Below are 18,518 nucleotides of genomic sequence, written 5' to 3'. Positions count from 1 at the left end.
CTAAGCCATTTCTCACCTTCTCACCCCTTGCCTTTTCCTGTAAGACCTATTACAGTCGTTAAGAGTCGTCAACAGGCTCATCTCAGCTATCTGCCAATCTCCCATTCCCACCACCCTTCTGAGTAATACCCCTCCCCACCTTCTCACTATATAGAAGGATCTGGCAACTTCTGTTTCAGTGTATCTGAAGAAGTGTGCCTGCACACGAAAGCTCATACCAAGAACTAACTTAGTTGGTCTTTAAGGTGCTACTGGAAGGAATTTTTTTATTTTGACTATGGCAGACCAACACGGCTACCTATCTGTAACTCTTCCCCCACAGACTGCCATGTGTTCTGATCAGGGGGGCAATTTAGGGGGGACCCAAGGGGCCAAGGTTGTCCCTCAGTCCTGCTTTCTGACTGCCTCCTCCATCCTTTGGCTAGAACTTGCTCTTTGGACCTGGCCACTGGCTCCCGCCTTGGCTCCTCCTGGCTGCTCACGGACAGTGTTGGCAGGGTGGGCGCTCACAAAACTGAATGCTCCTACAAAAATAAAAATAAAATCCTAGAAAAATAGATATTGGAGAGAAGGCTTCTAGACCTCATTGTGGGAGTTTACTATAGATCCCCAAGCCAAACGGAGGACATAGATGATGCCTTCCTGGAACAGATGGCCAAGCATGCAAAAGGAAGGGAGATAGTAGTAATGGGGGACTTCAATTACCCGGATATTTGTTGGGCGTCAAACTCAGCCAAGAGCATAAGGTCAAACAGATTCCTCACTGGCCTTGCAGACAACTTCATTGTCCAGAAAGTGGGAGAAGCAACAAGAGGAACAGCCATTTTAGATCTGGTCCTAACCAATGTTGATGACCTGGTTAGTGGGGTAGAAGTGGAAGGATCATTAGGCGCGAGTGATCATGCTCTTCTGAAGTTTACTATACAGCGGAAAGGAGCAGCCAAGCATACTAGCACTCAATTTCTTGACTTTAAGAAAGCCGACTTCATAAAACTTAGGGAAGTGCTGGGTGAGATCCCATGGACAGGAATACTAAAAGGAAAGGGAGTTCATGATGGCTGGGAGTTTGTTAAGAGGGAGATAGTAAAAGCACAACGTCAGGCAATACCAATGAGACGGAAACATGGAAGGTGCCTAAAGAAGCCAGGGTGGCTATCTAAAGAACTTTTAACTGAATTAAGATTAAAAAAGGATGTGTACAAAAAATGGAAAAGGGGGGAAACCACCAAAGAGGAATTCAAACAAATAGCCAGCACGTGTAGACACAAAGTCAGAAAAGCTAAAGCACAGAATGAACTCAGGCTTGCTAGAGAGGTTAAAAGCAACAAAAAAGGCTTTTATGGGTATGTTCGTAGCAAAAGGAAGAACAAAGAAACAGTGGGGTCACTCAGAGGAGAAGATGGTGAAATGCAAACAGGGGACACAGAAAGGGCTGAACTCCTCAATGCCTTCTTTGCCTCAGTCTTCTCCGATAAAGAAAACAATGCCCGACCTGAAGAATTTGGAGCAAATGATTCAGCAAAGGAAACACAGCCCAGAATAACTAAGGAGACAGTACAAGAATATTTGGCTAGTTTAGATGTATTCAAGTCTCCAGGGCCAGATGAACTGCATCCAAGAGTATTAAAAGAACTGGCAGATGTGATCTCAGAACCACTGGCAGTCATCTTCGAGAAATCCTGGAGAACAGGCGAAGTCCCGGCAGACTGGAGGAGGGCAAATGTTGTCCCTATTTTCAAAAAGGGGAAAAGAGAGGACCCAAATAATTACCGCCCAGTCAGTCTGACATCAATAGCAGGGAAGATTCTGGAGCAGATCATTAAGCAAACAGTCTGTGAGCACCTAGAAAGGAATGCTGTGATCACCAATAGTCAGCATGGATTTCTGAAAAATAAGTCATGTCAGACTAACCTGATCTCATTTTTTGACAGAATTACAAGCCTGGTAGATGAAGGGAACTCAGTGGATATAGCCTACCTTGATTTCAGTAAGGCATTTGACAAGGTGCCCCATGATATTCTTGTAAAGAAGCTGGTAAAATGCGGTCTTGACTCTGCTACCACTCAGTGGATTTGTAACTGGCTGACTGACCGAACCCAAAGGGTGCTCATCAATGGTTCCTCTTCATCCTGGAGAAGAGTGACTAGTGGGGTGCCACAGGGTTCTGTCTTGGGCCCGGTCTTATTTAACATCTTTATCAACGACTTGGATGATGGACTCAAGGGCATCCTGATCAAATTTGCAGATGACACCAAACTGGGAGGGGTGGCTAACACCCCAGAGGACAGGATCACACTTCAAAACGACCTTGACAGATTAGAGAACTGGGCCAAAACAAACAAGATGAATTTTAACAGGGAGAAATGTAAAGTATTGCACTTGGGCAAAAAAAATGAGAGGCACAAATACAAGATGGGTGACACCTGGCTTGAGAACAGTACATGTGAAAAGGATCTAGGAGTCTTGGTTGACCACAAACTTGACATGAGCCAACAGTGTGACGCGGCAGCTAAAAAAGCCAATGCAATTCTGGGCTGCATCAATAGGAGTATAGCATCTAGATCAAGGGAAGTAATAGTGCCACTGTATTCTGCTCTGGTCAGACCACACCTGGAGTACTGTGTCCAGTTCTGGGCACCACAATTCAAGAAGGACACTGACAAACTGGAACGTGTCCAGAGGAGGGCAACCAAAATGGTCAAAGGCCTGGAAACGATGCCTTATGAGGAACGGCTAAGGGAGCTGGGCATGTTTAGCCTGGAGAAGAGGAGGTTAAGGGGTGATATGATAGCCATGTTCAAATATATAAAAGGTTGTCACATAGAGGAGGGAGAAAGGTTGTTTTCTGCTGCTCCAGAGAAGCGGACACGGAGCAATGGATCCAAACTACAAGAAAGAAGATTCCACCTAAACATTAGGAAGAACTTCCTGACAGTAAGAGCTGTTCGACAGTGGAATTTGCTGCCAAGGAGTGTGGTGGAGTCTCCTACTTTGGAGGTCTTTAAGCAGAGGCTTGACAACCATATGTCAGGAGTGCTCTGATGGTGTTTCCTGCTTGGCAGGGGGTTGGACTCGATGGCCCTTGTGGTCTCTTCCAACTCTATGATTCTATGATTCTATTCTATGATTCTAGCCTAGCCTAGCCTAGATCTGCGTTCCAGAGGGAGGTGACTGAGCTACCCAAACATAGCATAGCCGTTCAGTGTTTCCTTTTCCCCCTGTTGCAGATGCAATACATCCAGCCTCTCCCAGGCAACTTTGTCTCCATGGACCCATCTTCCTTTATCGACGTCTACGGTTATGTGGCTACCCCACGGATCTGGAAACAGAAGAGCTCCTTGACTTGGTGCCAGGGCCCAATGTATTTGTTTGAAGATGCTCTCTCCGTGGGAACTCTGCAGCTTATTGCCAACCTTGGTCCGAGATACTGTAGCAACTTCCAAGCGGTGGGGTTTAAAGGTAAAAGGCGTTGCGTGGCAAGTCCCCCTCCCCCCTTGTGAAATAAAGACACAGGACACGGTATTTAAGGTTAATGGGCGAAAAAATGCCACAACTTTATTGATTGCAGGAATTGAGCGGTATTGGCTTAGGCATTGGTCCTATCAGCTAACCAGCTTCAGCCCAATTGCGTGATGACCGGTAAGGGTTAACCACCAGTAGGGGGAGTCCTGCTGATGTACATCAACTAGGAGCTCCCCCGGGGTCACCACTCGGGGGCGTAGCTTAGGCCCACACCTCCATAGGCTTCGGACAGGGCCACACCCCCCGGAATCCGTTTACCGGACTACCCTTTGCTTTGGGGGAAGGTGATGGCGCTTCCTTCCCCCCCCCATATCTGCATAACAATACCCCTACCAATGCCTAACCGCCAATGCCGAGGAAGTTGTGACGATTTGCTATGAGGTAGGCGAAAAACCAAATGGCAGGTGCCAATTCGCCAAGTGGAACAAATTCCTACCAGGCTCCTTGACGGTGACCAACTGGAGTCCATAGTTTCCACCCCACCCAAAAGGTGGGCGGGGTGGGAAACCTGATCAGCTGGCGAGGAGAAGAGAGGGCGGTCCTCGGGCGAGCTGGGCATAAATAGCCCAAGCCACACACCTCTGACCAGCCGATTGGCTAAGCAGGGAGATGACGCACCCGGGGATTCCCTCATTCTTGCGGGGGCTGTGAGCCAGCCCCCGCGTGTGTGGGGAGGGCATGGGCCCACAACCCCACCTCCTCTCTATTTCGGAAGTGGTTTTCCCCCAGCCACTTTTCGCCACTGTTTTAAAGCTTTCCGTCAGAAGAGAAAGAGAGCTCCATTGGGCTGAGTGCCTGCCCTCTGTATAGGCTATTCCTTGCCCTGTCAGCAATGTCTAGGCAACATGATGACCATATATATACGTAATAGACAATCTTTATAGAATTCCTTCAAACCATAACAAGTACAAAATGAAATCTTTAGTCTCAAAGTTTCTGGAAATCTTTAAATGAAGCGAGGTACCAAACTTTGTGGGACGTGGGTGGCGCTGTGAGTTAAACCACAGAGACTAGGACTTGCCGATCAAAACGTTGGTGGTTCGAATTCCCGCGACGGGGTGAGCTCCCGTTGTTCAGCCCCAGCTCCTGCCAACCTAGCAGTTTGAAAGCACGTCAAAGTGCAAGTAGATAAATAGGTAAATGGCGTTTCCGTGTGCTGCTCTGGTTCGCCAGAAGCGGCTTAGTCATACTGGCCACATGACCCGGAAGCTGTATGCCGGCTCCCTTGGCCAGTAAAGCGAGATGAGCGCCGCAACCCCAGAGTTGGCCACGACTGGACCTAATGGTCAGGGGTCCCTTGACCTTTACCGAACTTTGTACGATGAAAGACAAGCTGTGAAGCTTTGTGTATTCAGCAAATATGATGTCCAACACTGAACAGTGATTCTGGATATTGACTACTGTTTCGTAGTATTCTTCGTCAGCGTGGTGGGAGGTTATCTTTATTTCGAATGAATGTATGTAAATGAAAATGTCAAATGCTGTGGAGCAGTGCTCATGTAATAATGTAGTCACAATTACAATTGACTTTTACTCACTGAAAGTAACTCAGCGAGGTCTCCCTGACTCAACTCCTTCAGCTTGAGACATTTCCCCTCTAGCCTCTCACTCTGGAGCCCTCCCCAACAGACACGGACTGGACATGGGGTTTGAGCACCCTCTCTGGGCCTGCCTGGTTCATTGCTTGGCAACATGTAGGACTCTCCTGGAGCAGGGTGTGAGAGGAAGAGTACCAGCAGGACTGATTCTGTCCTGCTGCCGGATGGTGGGGCTGCCTTCTTCTGTGTCGTGAAATTCTACTCAGTATTGATCCAGAGTGGAACTCCGACATTTAGTTAGCAGAGTAAAAACTTAAAGACGTTGCAGGATTCCCAGAAAATAGACCAGAGGCAATTGTATTTCATTCAGCGGAGCTTTACTGCCGCTGAAGGCAAATGAGCATAATGGTCACAAATCCAATATATTCAGGATTGGAACTGTCCATAAGAAATCCAGTTGCAGCAGACTTATCTTAAATGTACAATAACTTATAATAAGACTAAACATTAACACTATACACTATGGTACCTTGGTTCTCAAACTCCTTGATACTCAAACAACTTGGAACTCAAACACTGCAAATCTGGAAGTAAGTGTTCCGGTTTGTGAACTTTTTTCGGAAGCTGAATGTGCTCCATTTTGAGTATTACGCTTCCGATTTGAGTGCCACACTTCCGTTTTGAGTGTTACCCTGAGGTCTGTCTATTTATTTTGTGCTTTTGTTTTTGTGGCTGTCTGTTTTGTTTTTGTGACTGTGTGGAACCCAGTTCAGCTACTAATTGAATGATTGTGTGACTGCAGTACATTGTTTATTGCTTTCATTTTATGGATCAATGCTCTCATTGGATAGTAAAATTCATGTTAAATTGCTGTTTTGGTGTTTGTTTTTTAAAAAAGTCTGGAACGGATTAATCCATTTTGCATTACTTTCTATGGGAAAGCGCGCCTTGGTTTTGGAACGCTTTGGTTTTGGAACAGACTTCCGGAACGGATTAAGTTTGAGGACCAAGGTACCATGGTACAGACACCACACCAGAAGGAAGAGAGATAGAAAGAGAAAATGAAACCCAGGCTCCTTCTGGCCTTACTATTATAGCCAGCATGATCTTGATAGAAAGAGATAAGAGAACCCGTTTAAACCAGCTGCACTCAACTTCTCTGAAGGAATAACCCAAACCTCTAGCATCTCCCAGCTCGTTGCTTTTCCAGCCTCTTCCCCATTGGCCTGCGTAGTACTCATATCCCAACAGAGCCAGGGTCCAAGCCAAATTTGCTCGTGCGTTTTTCTGGTTTTGTGCAAATCTGGTATTGAAAGAGCTATACTGTATATGAATAGGGAAGGATGGGGTGGGATATCCTCTAATAAGTAATGCTGGAGGGAATTGTTCCTTTCTCACCTAAGTGATTGCTTTGCCTCACACTGAGAGTAGGCCATCTCCTTGCGTTGTCCTTAGGCGCAAGCTCTTGTAGCAGTGTACTGACTTCAGCCTTGGTAGCACAGGAGAAGATTTCATTTGGAATCAACGCCATGAACTCATCTTATACCACGATCAAAAATATAAAAGACTTCTATGGTGAGGTGGACGGTCGCCTGATCGCTAAAGAGGTTAGTGCCTTTTGGCCTTTTGCTGAGCAGTGAAATGAGAGATTTATTATTATTATTTTACAATTTCACAAAACACAGGAGGCTGTAGGATAACCCACCACAGAAGAGGTGCTTAAAGGGAGAGCAGTGTGGCCAAACAAGGCACAACTCTTACTCTAAAACTGCAGCCAGTTAGCTTGTTTGAAGGCCCAAGTAAATTGACTCTGCTTTGAACATCTAGCAAATTCAGCCATGGGTCTGTCATTGTTCTAAAAAAAGAGAGAGACTTTTCTAGGAATCTTTAGGCCTGAGTGTGAAGCGAAAGTAGGCAGTTCCCAAAGTCTGACCTGAAACAGTTTGACCCAAAGTCATGTTTGTTTGCTTTTTCTTAATGGAGAAAGCCAGGAGCCTGGAAGAAAGCAGGGGGCTTCTCTCCTAAAATTCAAACTGCACATTTTTTTTTGAGCATCTGAATCTACTGTTTTTGTAAACACACAGGAAAGCGGGTAATGAACATGCACTAGAGCATAGTTAGAAAAACATGATGTGCTGGGGTTGGTCTTGATGACCCCCCCCCCCATGGTCCCTTCCAACTCTACAAGTCTACGATTCTATATTTTTTTAAAAATAATTTTTATTAACTGGCCAATCACATTAAATTAAATCATATCACATAAATTCCGAATTACAAAGCCAAATTTTAAATTTTGTTCGGGGGACCCATATTTCAAGATCCGAAGGGGAATTCTGATCATCTTCTTGCTGCTGCGTTAATGTCCCAATCAGTCCAAATCAGTTCAAACAGAGTTCATAATTCTATCCCATCTTATCTTGCTGAGTCTACGATTCTAAGCTACATGGTCCAATGTACTTGGATCAAACTTTTGCCATTTACTTTGTCAGATTACTGTTTCATCCAGCCTAGAACTGCCAACCAGTGGCTTTCCCAGTCCTGTTAACCGAGATCATTGTTTAGGTAGACCAAACCTAAAGCTATGCATGCAATGTATGTGCACAGCTATGAGCTACAGCTCCTTCTCTAAAAGCGTAGCCTTGAGGGGTGTGTGTGTGTGTGTGTGTGTATGGAAAAAAGTTTGCTAAATTTGCCCATTTGCCCTCTGACGAAGAAATGACCAGTCCATAATTTTAATGGTAGGTTTATTGTAGCTGTGAGAGACAGAATAACAACAGGAAAACCCCCCAGAAACCCAGAAGACAAAAGTCAGAGATTGATGTGCATTATAATGAGTGAAATAAGTATTTGATCCCTTTGCAAAAGATGACTTAGTACTTGGTGGCAAAACCCTTGTTGGCAATTACAGAGGTAAGATATTTCTCGTAGGTGGCCACCACGTTTGCACACATCTCAGGAGGTATTTTGTCCCACTCCTCTTTGCAGATCCTCTCCAGGTCAGTAAGATTTCGAGGCTGATGTGTAGCTGTTATTATTCTGTCTCTCACAGCTACAATAAACCTACCATTCAAATTATGGACTGGTCATTTCTTTGTCAGAGGGCAAACAGGCAAATTTAGCAGGGGATAAAATACTTTCCCCCTTCACTGTATAGATATATATTCTTGTAATTGCTGTGAGCTGCTAGACTTGCTCCAAAAGGCATCATATTTGAGCTCTGAGGTCACAACCCCTGAGCCTCTGGGTCTGCGCCTCAGGCATCCTGGCTACCACATATGAGACAAGGAGATTGCAATGGCGCATTAGGTCCTAATGCAGCCTGTGTATCGCAAATCAAACTCTTCCCCCACTTCACATGACTTACCAGAGGCAGAAGTGGAGACTTAGGAGGCTGAATAAAGTGTGAAGGTTTTGCAAAGGCATTAGACACTCTTGAATGTGCTCTGCTCATGAAGGGAAGCCGAGCGCCACAGGACCCAAAGTCCCACTGAGGCATCTATGCACGCCAGTAACACCAGTGCAGTGTTGAAAGCATTTGCCAACCTAGGCAAGATCCTAGCAAGGCCTTTAAGCCTAATGGCATCTTCAAAAATAGTCCAGAATGTTTAAGCTATTTCCTTGTAGGACCAGAATGGTCAACAGCTCTGAATTTCTCCATCGTATGGTGCTCAAGAGGGACGCGGGTGGCGCTGTGGGTTAAACCACAGAGCCTAGGACTTGCTGATCAGAAGGTCGGCGGTTTGAATCCCCGCGACGGGGCGAGCTCCCGTTGCTCGGTCCCAGCTCCTGCCAACCTAGCAGTTTGAAAGCACGTCAAAGTGCAAGTAGATAAATAGGTACTGCTCTGGCGAGAAGGTAAACGGCGTTTCCGTGCGCTGCTCTGGTTCGCCAGAAGCGGCTTAGTCATGCTGGCCGCATGACCCGGAAGCTGTACGCTGGCTCCCTCGGCCAATAAAGCGAGATGAGTGCCGCAACCCCAGAGTCAGTCACGACTGGACCTAATGGTCAGGGGTCCCTTTACCTTTTACCTTTATGGTGCTCGATATATTTTTTTTCTTTCAAAATTATCCTTGCCATTTGCCTGCCTTGTGTTACACAACAACTCCCTCTATTTTTCAGCTGGAGCTCTCTTCTCGTGACAGCACAACGCCAGTTTTCATGTCTCGAAATACTGCAGTGAAACTTGCAGGCCCCTTAAGAACTATCGGATCAGTTGCTGTAGGCCTGTACGGTAAGCAGAAATGAAGGCCATGAACACTGAAACATATTAAGAAGTATAACCTAACTAACTAACTAACTAACTAAAATTAAGAAGTCTGACCAGAAGCAGTGCACAAAGGAGGGCTGTAGGACCGAAGGACCTTTAAACATCGCCACAAATCACGTGAAAGCCCTTTTCATTTGGTGGGTGGCTACAGTTGGCGTGATGTTTAAACCGCCCAATGGGCGGGGGTCTTTCCCGCTGAATTAGCACACAAACATTTCTTGGCTGTACCAATTCTGTGGTCAGGACACACAGGATTGGCCGACACCCCAACCACCCCTGGACCAATGGGGGCAAGCGACTGGAATTTAATTCTTTAGTGGTGAAGCTCTCAGCTACATCAGCTCCTAATGTGCAAGTGATATGCAAAAACACTTCCTGCTAACTAGCTGTCTAGGCAAACTGTGACTGCAGACCCATGCTCCCCATGCCCCCCCCCACTATTTGGGGGCATCTGCCTGTCCCTGACAATTGAAAGTTGCAAGTCCAGGTCACCTAACTTTTACCCTTATCCTGTGCAGATCACTCAAGAAAAATGACTTGTTTGTAGCTAGGACAATGTTTCATAGGCTCTTGCTGCATATGTAATTTCCCAAAGCACTCATAAGGAGGACTTTACCAATAAAACCCATGAACATTTTGATAGAGGGAACTGAGCTGTGCTGTCTTAGCATTGGTACTTTTTGCAAAGATACAGTGGTGCCTCGCAAGACGAAAAGAATCCGTTCTGTGAGTCTCTTCGTCTAGCGGTTTATTCGTCTTGCGAAGCAAGCCCATTGACGGATTAGCGGATTAGCGCTATTAGCGGCTATTAGCGGCTATTAGCGGCTTATCGGCTTAGTGGATAAACGGATAAGCGGCTTAGCGGCTTAGAAAAAGGGGGGGAAAGGGAAAAAAACCCGCAGAAACTCGCAAGACATTTTCGTCTTGCGAAGCAAGCCCATAGGAGATTCGTTTTGCAAAGCACCTCCAAAACGGAAAACTCTTTCGTCTAGCGAGTTTTCCGTCTTGCGAGGCACCACTATATATATATATATATATAGTGGTAGACCTAGTGATGGATGTTCTGCTAGGTTTTACTCAGCATAGACCTATTGAAATGAATTTGGTCATGTTCATTGATTTCAGTAGACCTAGTTTGAGCAAAACTTAGTTGAATATTTCCCTTCCTCAATTGTTCTTCTTTTGGCATTTATTAAAATTTTGTTTTTTTAACAAGCTTTTCTTGGGTAGCAAAAGCACATACAGCGTCTCTGCTTTCATTTCATAGAGCCATTTTCTACAGATCAGTTACATTTGTTGTGAGCCACAAATGTTATAGACAGTACAGTGACACCTTGGTTTGCAATCGCTTTGGATTACAACAACGTCAAACCCGGAAGTGCGTGTCCCTTTTTTTGGATTACAACCCATTTTTTTTATTACAACCAATTTTTTTTTTTGGGGGGGGGAGGCCCCACTGGCGAAAGCATGCCTTGGGTTACAACCTGTTTTGGTTTACAACCGGATCTCTGGAATGGATTATGGTTGTAAACCAAGGTACCACTGTATGAGGTTGCAGGAGAAAAGAAGGTTGTGTGTGTTAAACTTTAATTATTTTACGTACTGTATGTGCAAATATTTTGTGTTAGTGTCATGTGGGTACGTTCTCTTTCTATTCATTTACAGTGGTACCTCAGGTTAAGTACTTAATTCATTCCGGAGGTCTGTTCTTAACCTAAAACTGTTCTTAAAGCACCACTTTAGCTAATGGGGCCTCCCGCTGCCGCCGCTCCGCCGGAGCACGATTTCTGTTCTCATCCTGAAGCAAAGTTCTTAACCCAAGGTACTATTTCTGGGTTAGCAGAGTCTGTAACCTGAAGTGTATGTAACCTGAAGCGTATGTAACCCGAAGTACCACTGTATTCGTTTTTGCTGGCGGTGACAGAAATTGGGGGCCCCTTTAACTTGTTTCCTTCCTGTAACTACATGGCTAGAAAGATGCACAATTGTATGTAATAAAGAAACCTGATTCTGCTGTTGGGCTTTCCATTCTCTCTTCTCTCTCCTTGTTGCTTTCTGTGTTTTTGATTTTTTTCTGAATGGGACTATAGCGAGTTTGCCTCCTCACTTTATTCTCGCCTTCCTTACAGGGACCCGGGTTTTCCAGTCCTGCCCAGCAGCTGTCAGTCTGAACTACATAGGAGGCCCTGCTGTTATGCTGGGTCTCCTCGCCATGGCCCACGATGACCACACTGTATATGCTGCTGTCAAAGTCTTGCACTCTGTTCTCTGCAGCAGTGCAATGAGCGAAAATCTAATGAGACAGATTGGTGGGTACCAGGTGAGATGTTAATTCATTTTTCACAGCAACAGTGCTCTTCCTTATCCCTCACGTGGTGTTTTATTTGGGCAGCTGTTTACCAGCTCCATCTGGTACGTAGGCTGAAACCCTATCTGCCCACGGACTGCCTCGCCAGAGTGGTGCATGCTCTGGTTGTCTCCCACTTGGACTACTGCAATGTGCTCTATGTGGGGCTACCTTTGAAGGTGACCCGGAAACTACAACTAATACAGAATGCGGCAGCTAGACTGGTGACTGGGGGCGGCCGCCGAGACCACATAACACCGGTCTTGAAAGACCTACATTGGCTCCCAGTACGTTTCCGAGCACAGTTCCAAGTGTTGGTGCTGACCTTTAAAGCCCTAAACGGCCTCAACCCAGTATACCTGAAGGAGCATCTCTGTCCCCATCGTTCTACCTGGACACTGAGGTCCAGTGCTGAGGGCCTTCTGGCGGTTCCCTCACTGCAAGAAGCCAAGTTACAGGGAACCAGGCAGAGGGCCTTCTCGGTAGTGGCGCCCTCCCTGTGGAATGTCCTCCCACATGTCCCAGATGTCAAAGAGAACAGCAACCACCAGACTTTTAGAAGACATCTGAAGGCAGCCCTGTTTAGGGAAGCTTTTAATGTTTGATGTATTACAGTATTTTAATATTTTTTTGGAAGCCGCCCCAGATGGGTGGGGTATAAATAAATTATTATTATTATTATTATTATTATTATTATTATTATTATTATTATTATTGTCCATCAGCTTGGTTTGCCATTCCTCTCTGGTCTTCTTTCCACCCGGGCAGCTGTTGTTCCATACATAAAAAGTCTTTTCTGCTCCTTTGGAATATCAGCACCTACAATTCCTAATAGATTTTCACTGCACTCTTTCTCCAACAGACAGAGGAAAGTAGCATTCTATAATTGCACAATCCAATTCAGTATTGATGATTTTGAATTTTCAGAATTACTTCCGTTCTTCAGTGGAGGAAGATACACTGGGGAAGGGGGGGGGGGTTCTTATTCCACCCACTCTCTTTAAAAACCAGGCTGTGCCAGTTAGACAGCTTTTGTCAACTTCAATATTTCTGTTTCCCATTTTCCCAATCATAAGTTTGCCCCATTTCCACATCAATTTGCAATTTTAAAAAATAAAGTTCTCACCAAAAGTTGACATTTTACTGCACATCCCCCCCCCCGATATACCTATTTATGGATGTAATTTTTCCTAATATATATGCTTTTGCTATCAGTTCTTCCTAGTGTGCTGCATTTTTATATGCGTTTTCTCCTAATCTAAGCAGTTTTTGTCTACGTTTTTTTTGGGGGGGGGGGGTTGAGAACTGCATTGCAAAATTCATATATTGTTTCAGGAAGTGTGAATGAGGTAGGTCTGTGTTAAAGATGTGAACCAAACTGAATTCCTGCTCCATCCATATGCAGCTCCTGGCATACCTGTTGAAAAGAAAGATCCATTTGTTAAACAGCAGAATTCTGCAACTTGTCTTTGCCATTGCGGGCATTGCTGAGATCAGCCAGGACACCCCTACTATCAAGAACTTGGAGGCATTCCAGCATATTGTTTGCTGCTTTGAGGTAAAGATGCCAAATCTCTTTCATACTTTTTTTTGGGGGGGGGGCCTTCCCCCCTCTATATAAAGAAATTGCATTCCCTATAAGCCTCATTGAGTGAGGCTGCTGACCTGTGTCCAGGTTGCACCATTTTGGTCAGCATGCAAAGTTTACCTAACGAACAGAACACAAGCCACTCAAAGTTCTGAGTGCTGTTCTTTTTGGCTTTCAGCTTTGGTGCCGTGCCCCTGAAAATATGGAGATTTCTCTCTTTGAACACCTAACAGAAATCCTACAAACGTCAAGGTATGTGGGCTGGTCAGCATGTTCATGGAGCCTGGAATCAGGGGCTAAACACATGCAACACATTTTGTGGGGTGAAGGTGCGGCCACAACATTTGTTTGAATTCAGCGATCGCAAACATCCAGTCATGCACATTTCCTCGATTCAGTTTCGATCAGCTGTTCATGGAGCAAAGGGGGCAGGCCTGAAATTCTCCTTATGCTCAGCTTTTAGAACAGGGACAGACTGCAATCCACCAACTGACCACTGACCAACTCCCAAGGGAGCCCATGCTACTTGCTAGGAATCTTACAAAGAATGCTACGTTACATTGGCTCCCAGTACGTTTCTGAGCACAATTCAAAGTGTTGCTGCTGACCTTTAAAGCCCTAAATGGCCTTGGTCGAGTATATCTGAAGGAGCATCTCCACCCCCATGGTTCTACCCGGACACTGAGGTCCAGCACCGAGGGCCTTCTGGCGGTTCCCTCATTACGAGAAGCAAAGTTACAGGGAACCAGGCAGAGGGCCTTCTCGGTGGTGGCACCCGCCCTGTGGAACGCCCTCCCACCAGATGTCAAAGAGAACAACAACTACCAGACTTTTAAAAGACATCTGAAGGCAGCCCTTTTTAGGGAAGCTTTTAATGTTTGATGTATTACAGTATTTTTTTATTATTTTTTTTGGAAGCCACCCAGAGTGGCTGGGGAAGCCCAGCCAGATGGGCGGGGTATAAATAAATTATTATTATTATTATATTATTATTATTAAATGAAATTCAAACAGTTTTTAGTTTGAAAGAAAAGCAGCTGGGTGAAGTCCCAGTGTGAAACATGGTCCCATGCTGGTTTCCCACTGGAAATTACTCTCCAATTTTTGCTATTTGTCCCCCCAAAGTGCTGTTTACTTCCAAGGATACAGTCAAAGGCAAATAGCAGGTGGGGACGCTGATCTTATTTTGTCCATGAATAGAGATAAAGGATTCATGTGGCTATTGTTACTTCAGAATATAACCGGAAGCTTAAGAGTGCTTTTTTAAAATGCATGTTTACTATAATTTGTAGCTTCACACTTAAACAGACCCCGTGGGATATGTTCTTAAAGGCATATTCAGGAACATTTAACAGATATCAGGTATGCCTTACAACTGCCAAGAAATCTCAAGTATGCACTCTTCTTTTGTAATTTTAAAACATATTGGAGACCTGTGAATTCTATTTCCTTCTCATTAAAAGGTCTTCCAGGATCCTGATAATGTTTTCTACTGACTTTTCTAAGAAAAGCATTTATTTCCACCGATGTAGAGCTCCAGAAATCAATACTTTTGTTTGATTTGAACTCTCTAAGTCAGGGCAAATATCAAAGAAGAGTTATGGGCCTGAGGGGAGAAGGTAAAGAGCAAGAGGTGAAACGATGACAACAATTTATCCCCCTGGCTGACACTGAAAACTATTTGATTTCTCCGTCAGTCTTTTGACGGGTTGCCAAGGCAACATCAGAAGTCAAAGGTCCAGAAGGTAGAGCAATTGTATAGGAGAAATGCAGATTTGGTTGTTTTCATCATCTTCCAAGAAAGGTTGTTAGTGATCCTTTTGTCTGTTACAGAAAAGGAAGCTGGGATGTGCAACCTGCTCATTGGGTGCAGATGGTACCCAGACTTTTTATTCTCTTCAGTGACCCTGAGATTACACGCTCTCGCATCGGCAGGATCTGTACCGTACTGTCGCATCTGCTGCGCAACCATTTCAGCATCAAAGATATTGATTGGTATTATCATTCATCTTTCCCAAAGTGTGTGTGGGGGGGGGCAGGAAGCATCCAAAGGAAGTAGAAGCAAGACAAACACATCGCCCTAAACTTTGCACACACACCCTTTCAGGTCTTTTACCAGTTTATTTTTTGAGGGGTGGGTTATGAACGCTTCTCCAGTTCACCCATTGTGCTGAGGGGAGCCGATCAATACCTCCATCTTCCTAGTGACTTGCAGTACAGCGAGGGAAGGCAGAGAACATCTTCACCCAATTTCCTAGGGAAAAGTTCTGTGACTTTTTAGAAACTAAGGAACACAAAACATGGTTCTAGGGATTCAATTCAAAATCCTTTATTAGGCATAACACACCACACATTAACAAACAAACATCATATACAGACTGTATAAAATACGAACACAATTTATCCTAGTCCTATTCTTAACTCCAAGAAATGAATCGATGTACAAAGATAATATAATACAACACAGCAACACCACCTACCATTAAAAACCACTAAGTCTCTTTATCATGGCCCATTCTTTCTTCATGGACAGCACTTAAAAATTCAGCCGCTATTAATGTAATTTGATCATCGCTGTCCGCCAGCAGGTCCTGAACAGTTGGTTGTGTAAAAATCTATTAAATTTTAGGGCCTCAAATAATTGTTTTCTGGCATAACTGCCGAAATCACAGGAAAAGAATATATGCTCTAGAGTATCGGGTTCCTGTTTTCTGCATTTGCAGAGACGCGGTTCTAGGAATTAAAGTGGGTGCCATATTAAGGGATTCTGTGGTGAACAACTTATCACATTTTTAAGCCAATTAGAACAGTGTTCTGAGCTCACACTAAGAAAGATGCTAAGTGTTATCATTCAGAACTGGTAACGCTACTGACAATTGACTGTTTCCCCTTTCTTTGAAAGGGTTGGCTTGTTCTTGGTCTACACTTTATACCCTTCCTCTGTGGATGAAAGCCATACCTGCCCGGACTATGAAGATGGTAAGGACTGCCGAAACTGGGAAATTTTGGAGCATGATCCATGAAGAAATAAAGAAAATATTAAGAATATCATATAGTAAAACGCCAGAGGCATTCCTTTTAGGAATTTTAAATGACGATATTCCAAAAGACAAAACTACTTTTTTCTTATACGCAACGTCTGCAGCAAGAATCCTGGTGGCTAAGTACTGGAAAGGGAATCAGTTACCCACTAGGGGAGAGTGGCTATGTAAGCTCTCAGAATACTTAGAATTAGCCAAATTGACAGACATAATAAGACAAAAACCAAAAAGTAAATTAAAAAAAAGAATGGGAGTGCCTAAATGAATACCTCAAAAGTCAAGGTTCGAGGGCAGAAATCTGGCTGAGTCTGGAATAACCTTGTGAAGTGAAAGGATATGAAAGAAGGATTTATATCTAGATGTTAGGATAGAGATGATAAAGAAAACAGGAAAACAGGAAGACACAATGAGAGATAAAGGAGGTGCTGTGGGATTGGTGGAAGTCAATGTCTTGTTGTTTTAGTGTTTATAATATTAACTTGTAAAATATGGATTTGTTTTTTTGTTTTGTTTTTGTTTTGTTTTTTTAGTTTTCAAATGTTGATTTTTGTGTGTTGTGTATTGTTATTTTTTTATATCTTTCGTGTTGTTGTTGTTGTGTGGAAAATACTAATAAAATTAATTTTTTTTAAAATGAAGATGGTAAGGACTGGCACTGTGTTGAATACAGTGGTGCCTCGCAAGACAAAATTAATTTGTTCCGCAAGTTTTTTCTTCTTGCGAGTTTTTCGTCTTGCGAAGCACGGTTTCCCATAGGAATGCATTGAAAAACAATCAATGCGTTCCTATGGAGACCGTCCGGGGACAGAGGGGAAGTGTCGCGGGCCTTCCCCTCTGTCCCCGGACCTGTTTTAAAGCAAGGGAAGGGGCAGTGGGGAGAATAGCTTCTCCCTGTTGCCGCCCCTTGGTTCAAAAGGGGTCCGGGGGCAGAGGGGAAGGCGCGTGTGCGCCTTCCCCTCTGTCCCCGGAGATTGCGGGGCTGGCAACGGGGAGAAGCGATCTTCTCCCCGCCGCCCCTTGCTTCAAAAGAGGTCCGGGGTGCGGGGGCAAGCTTCGTTTTGCGAAGCAAGCCCATAGGGAAATTTGTCTTGCGAAGCAACTCGAAAACGAAAAAAACTTTCAACTTGTGAGTTTTTCGTCTCGCGAGGCGTTTGTCTTGCGGAGCACCGCTGTATTCAAGAGGTTCCATTTACGCAAATAAATAGTGAACAGCCCCAGTGATTTCCAACGCTGCAGTGATGCAGCTTGGCTATTGCCATGGCTACTACAGCAGGGATGAGTGGACTGGATGAGTGGGTTAGATTCACACTAGGGGCGCAGAAGGGATGGAAAGGCTGGCAGCATCTGGAAAGCACCATGTTGGCTATTGCTGCCTTGGAGTGTGGCTCTTTTAGAAATAAAACAATTCTCATATTCAATTTTAGTTCTTGGCTGTTGCAAACCTTTAGGAACTATTTCACTTTTGCCTCACCGGGGGGACAAATAAGATTAAACCAGGTTGTTCAGAACTTCATGCACATCTGTTTTCGTCTTCTGACTTTTAGGCTTAAGCCAAACATCTGGAAAAATGATTTGGCTACGAAACCAGCTGCTGAGAATGCTGCTAGATGTGATGCGTTCTGATCAACTTTATTTTTCCTCTGAGTAAGTAGGATTATGGGGCAGAGGAAGGTGAGAGGTGAGACAGGGCACCAGATGTTGGTGTCACACGGGGTGCTACTAAAATTCGAGAAGCCAAGGTCCGTCACTGGTCCTGATGAACGAATGTAATAGTGTGGTATTGAATTTAACCCTATGGAGTGCCAGAGAGCTTTGTGAAGCTTGTAACTATGCTGAATTTCCAGTGCCCGGCTGAATTACCCATGTAGTGCCATGGGCACTGGGCCCTTTACAAGAATCAAACATTACCAATTGTGTCTCTAAGGTAAAGGTAAAGGGACCCTTGACCATTAGGTCCAGTCATGACCGACTCTGGGGTTGTGGCGCTCATCTCACTTTATTGGCCAAGGGAGCTGGCGTACAGCTTCCGGGTCATGTGGCCAGCATGACTAAGCCGCTTCTGGTGAACCAGAGCAGCACATGGAAATGCCATTTACCTTCCCGCCGGAGTGGTACCTATTTATCTACTTGCACTTTGATGTGCTTTCGAACTGCTAGGTTGGCAGGAGCAGGGACCGAGCAACGGGAGCTCACCCCGTCGCGAGGATTCGAACCG

The 18,518-nt window shown here is 44.8% G+C and overlaps 1 protein-coding gene across 1 annotated transcript in view; it reads left to right on the top strand.

Moving 5' to 3' along the window:
* Positions 1-18,518, top strand: part of WDFY4 (WDFY family member 4) — a 207,038-nt gene that overhangs the window by 66,795 nt on the left and 121,725 nt on the right. Inside the window, exons 20-28 of the mRNA XM_081191446.1 lie at positions 3,228-3,459; positions 6,516-6,667; positions 9,180-9,291; positions 11,457-11,647; positions 13,080-13,232; positions 13,441-13,514; positions 15,096-15,257; positions 16,165-16,241; positions 17,848-17,947. Coding sequence (XP_081047572.1) covers positions 3,228-3,459; positions 6,516-6,667; positions 9,180-9,291; positions 11,457-11,647; positions 13,080-13,232; positions 13,441-13,514; positions 15,096-15,257; positions 16,165-16,241; positions 17,848-17,947 — 1,253 coding nt within the window. The remainder of the gene's footprint in view (positions 1-3,227; positions 3,460-6,515; positions 6,668-9,179; positions 9,292-11,456; positions 11,648-13,079; positions 13,233-13,440; positions 13,515-15,095; positions 15,258-16,164; positions 16,242-17,847; positions 17,948-18,518) is intronic.

Source organism: Podarcis bocagei, assembly GCF_964188305.1.
Source record: "Podarcis bocagei genome assembly, chromosome: 4".
Lineage (NCBI taxonomy): Eukaryota > Metazoa > Chordata > Lepidosauria > Squamata > Lacertidae > Podarcis > Podarcis bocagei.
Note: the sequence above shows the minus strand (reverse complement) of the source record. Positions and strands in the feature narration are given on the sequence as shown.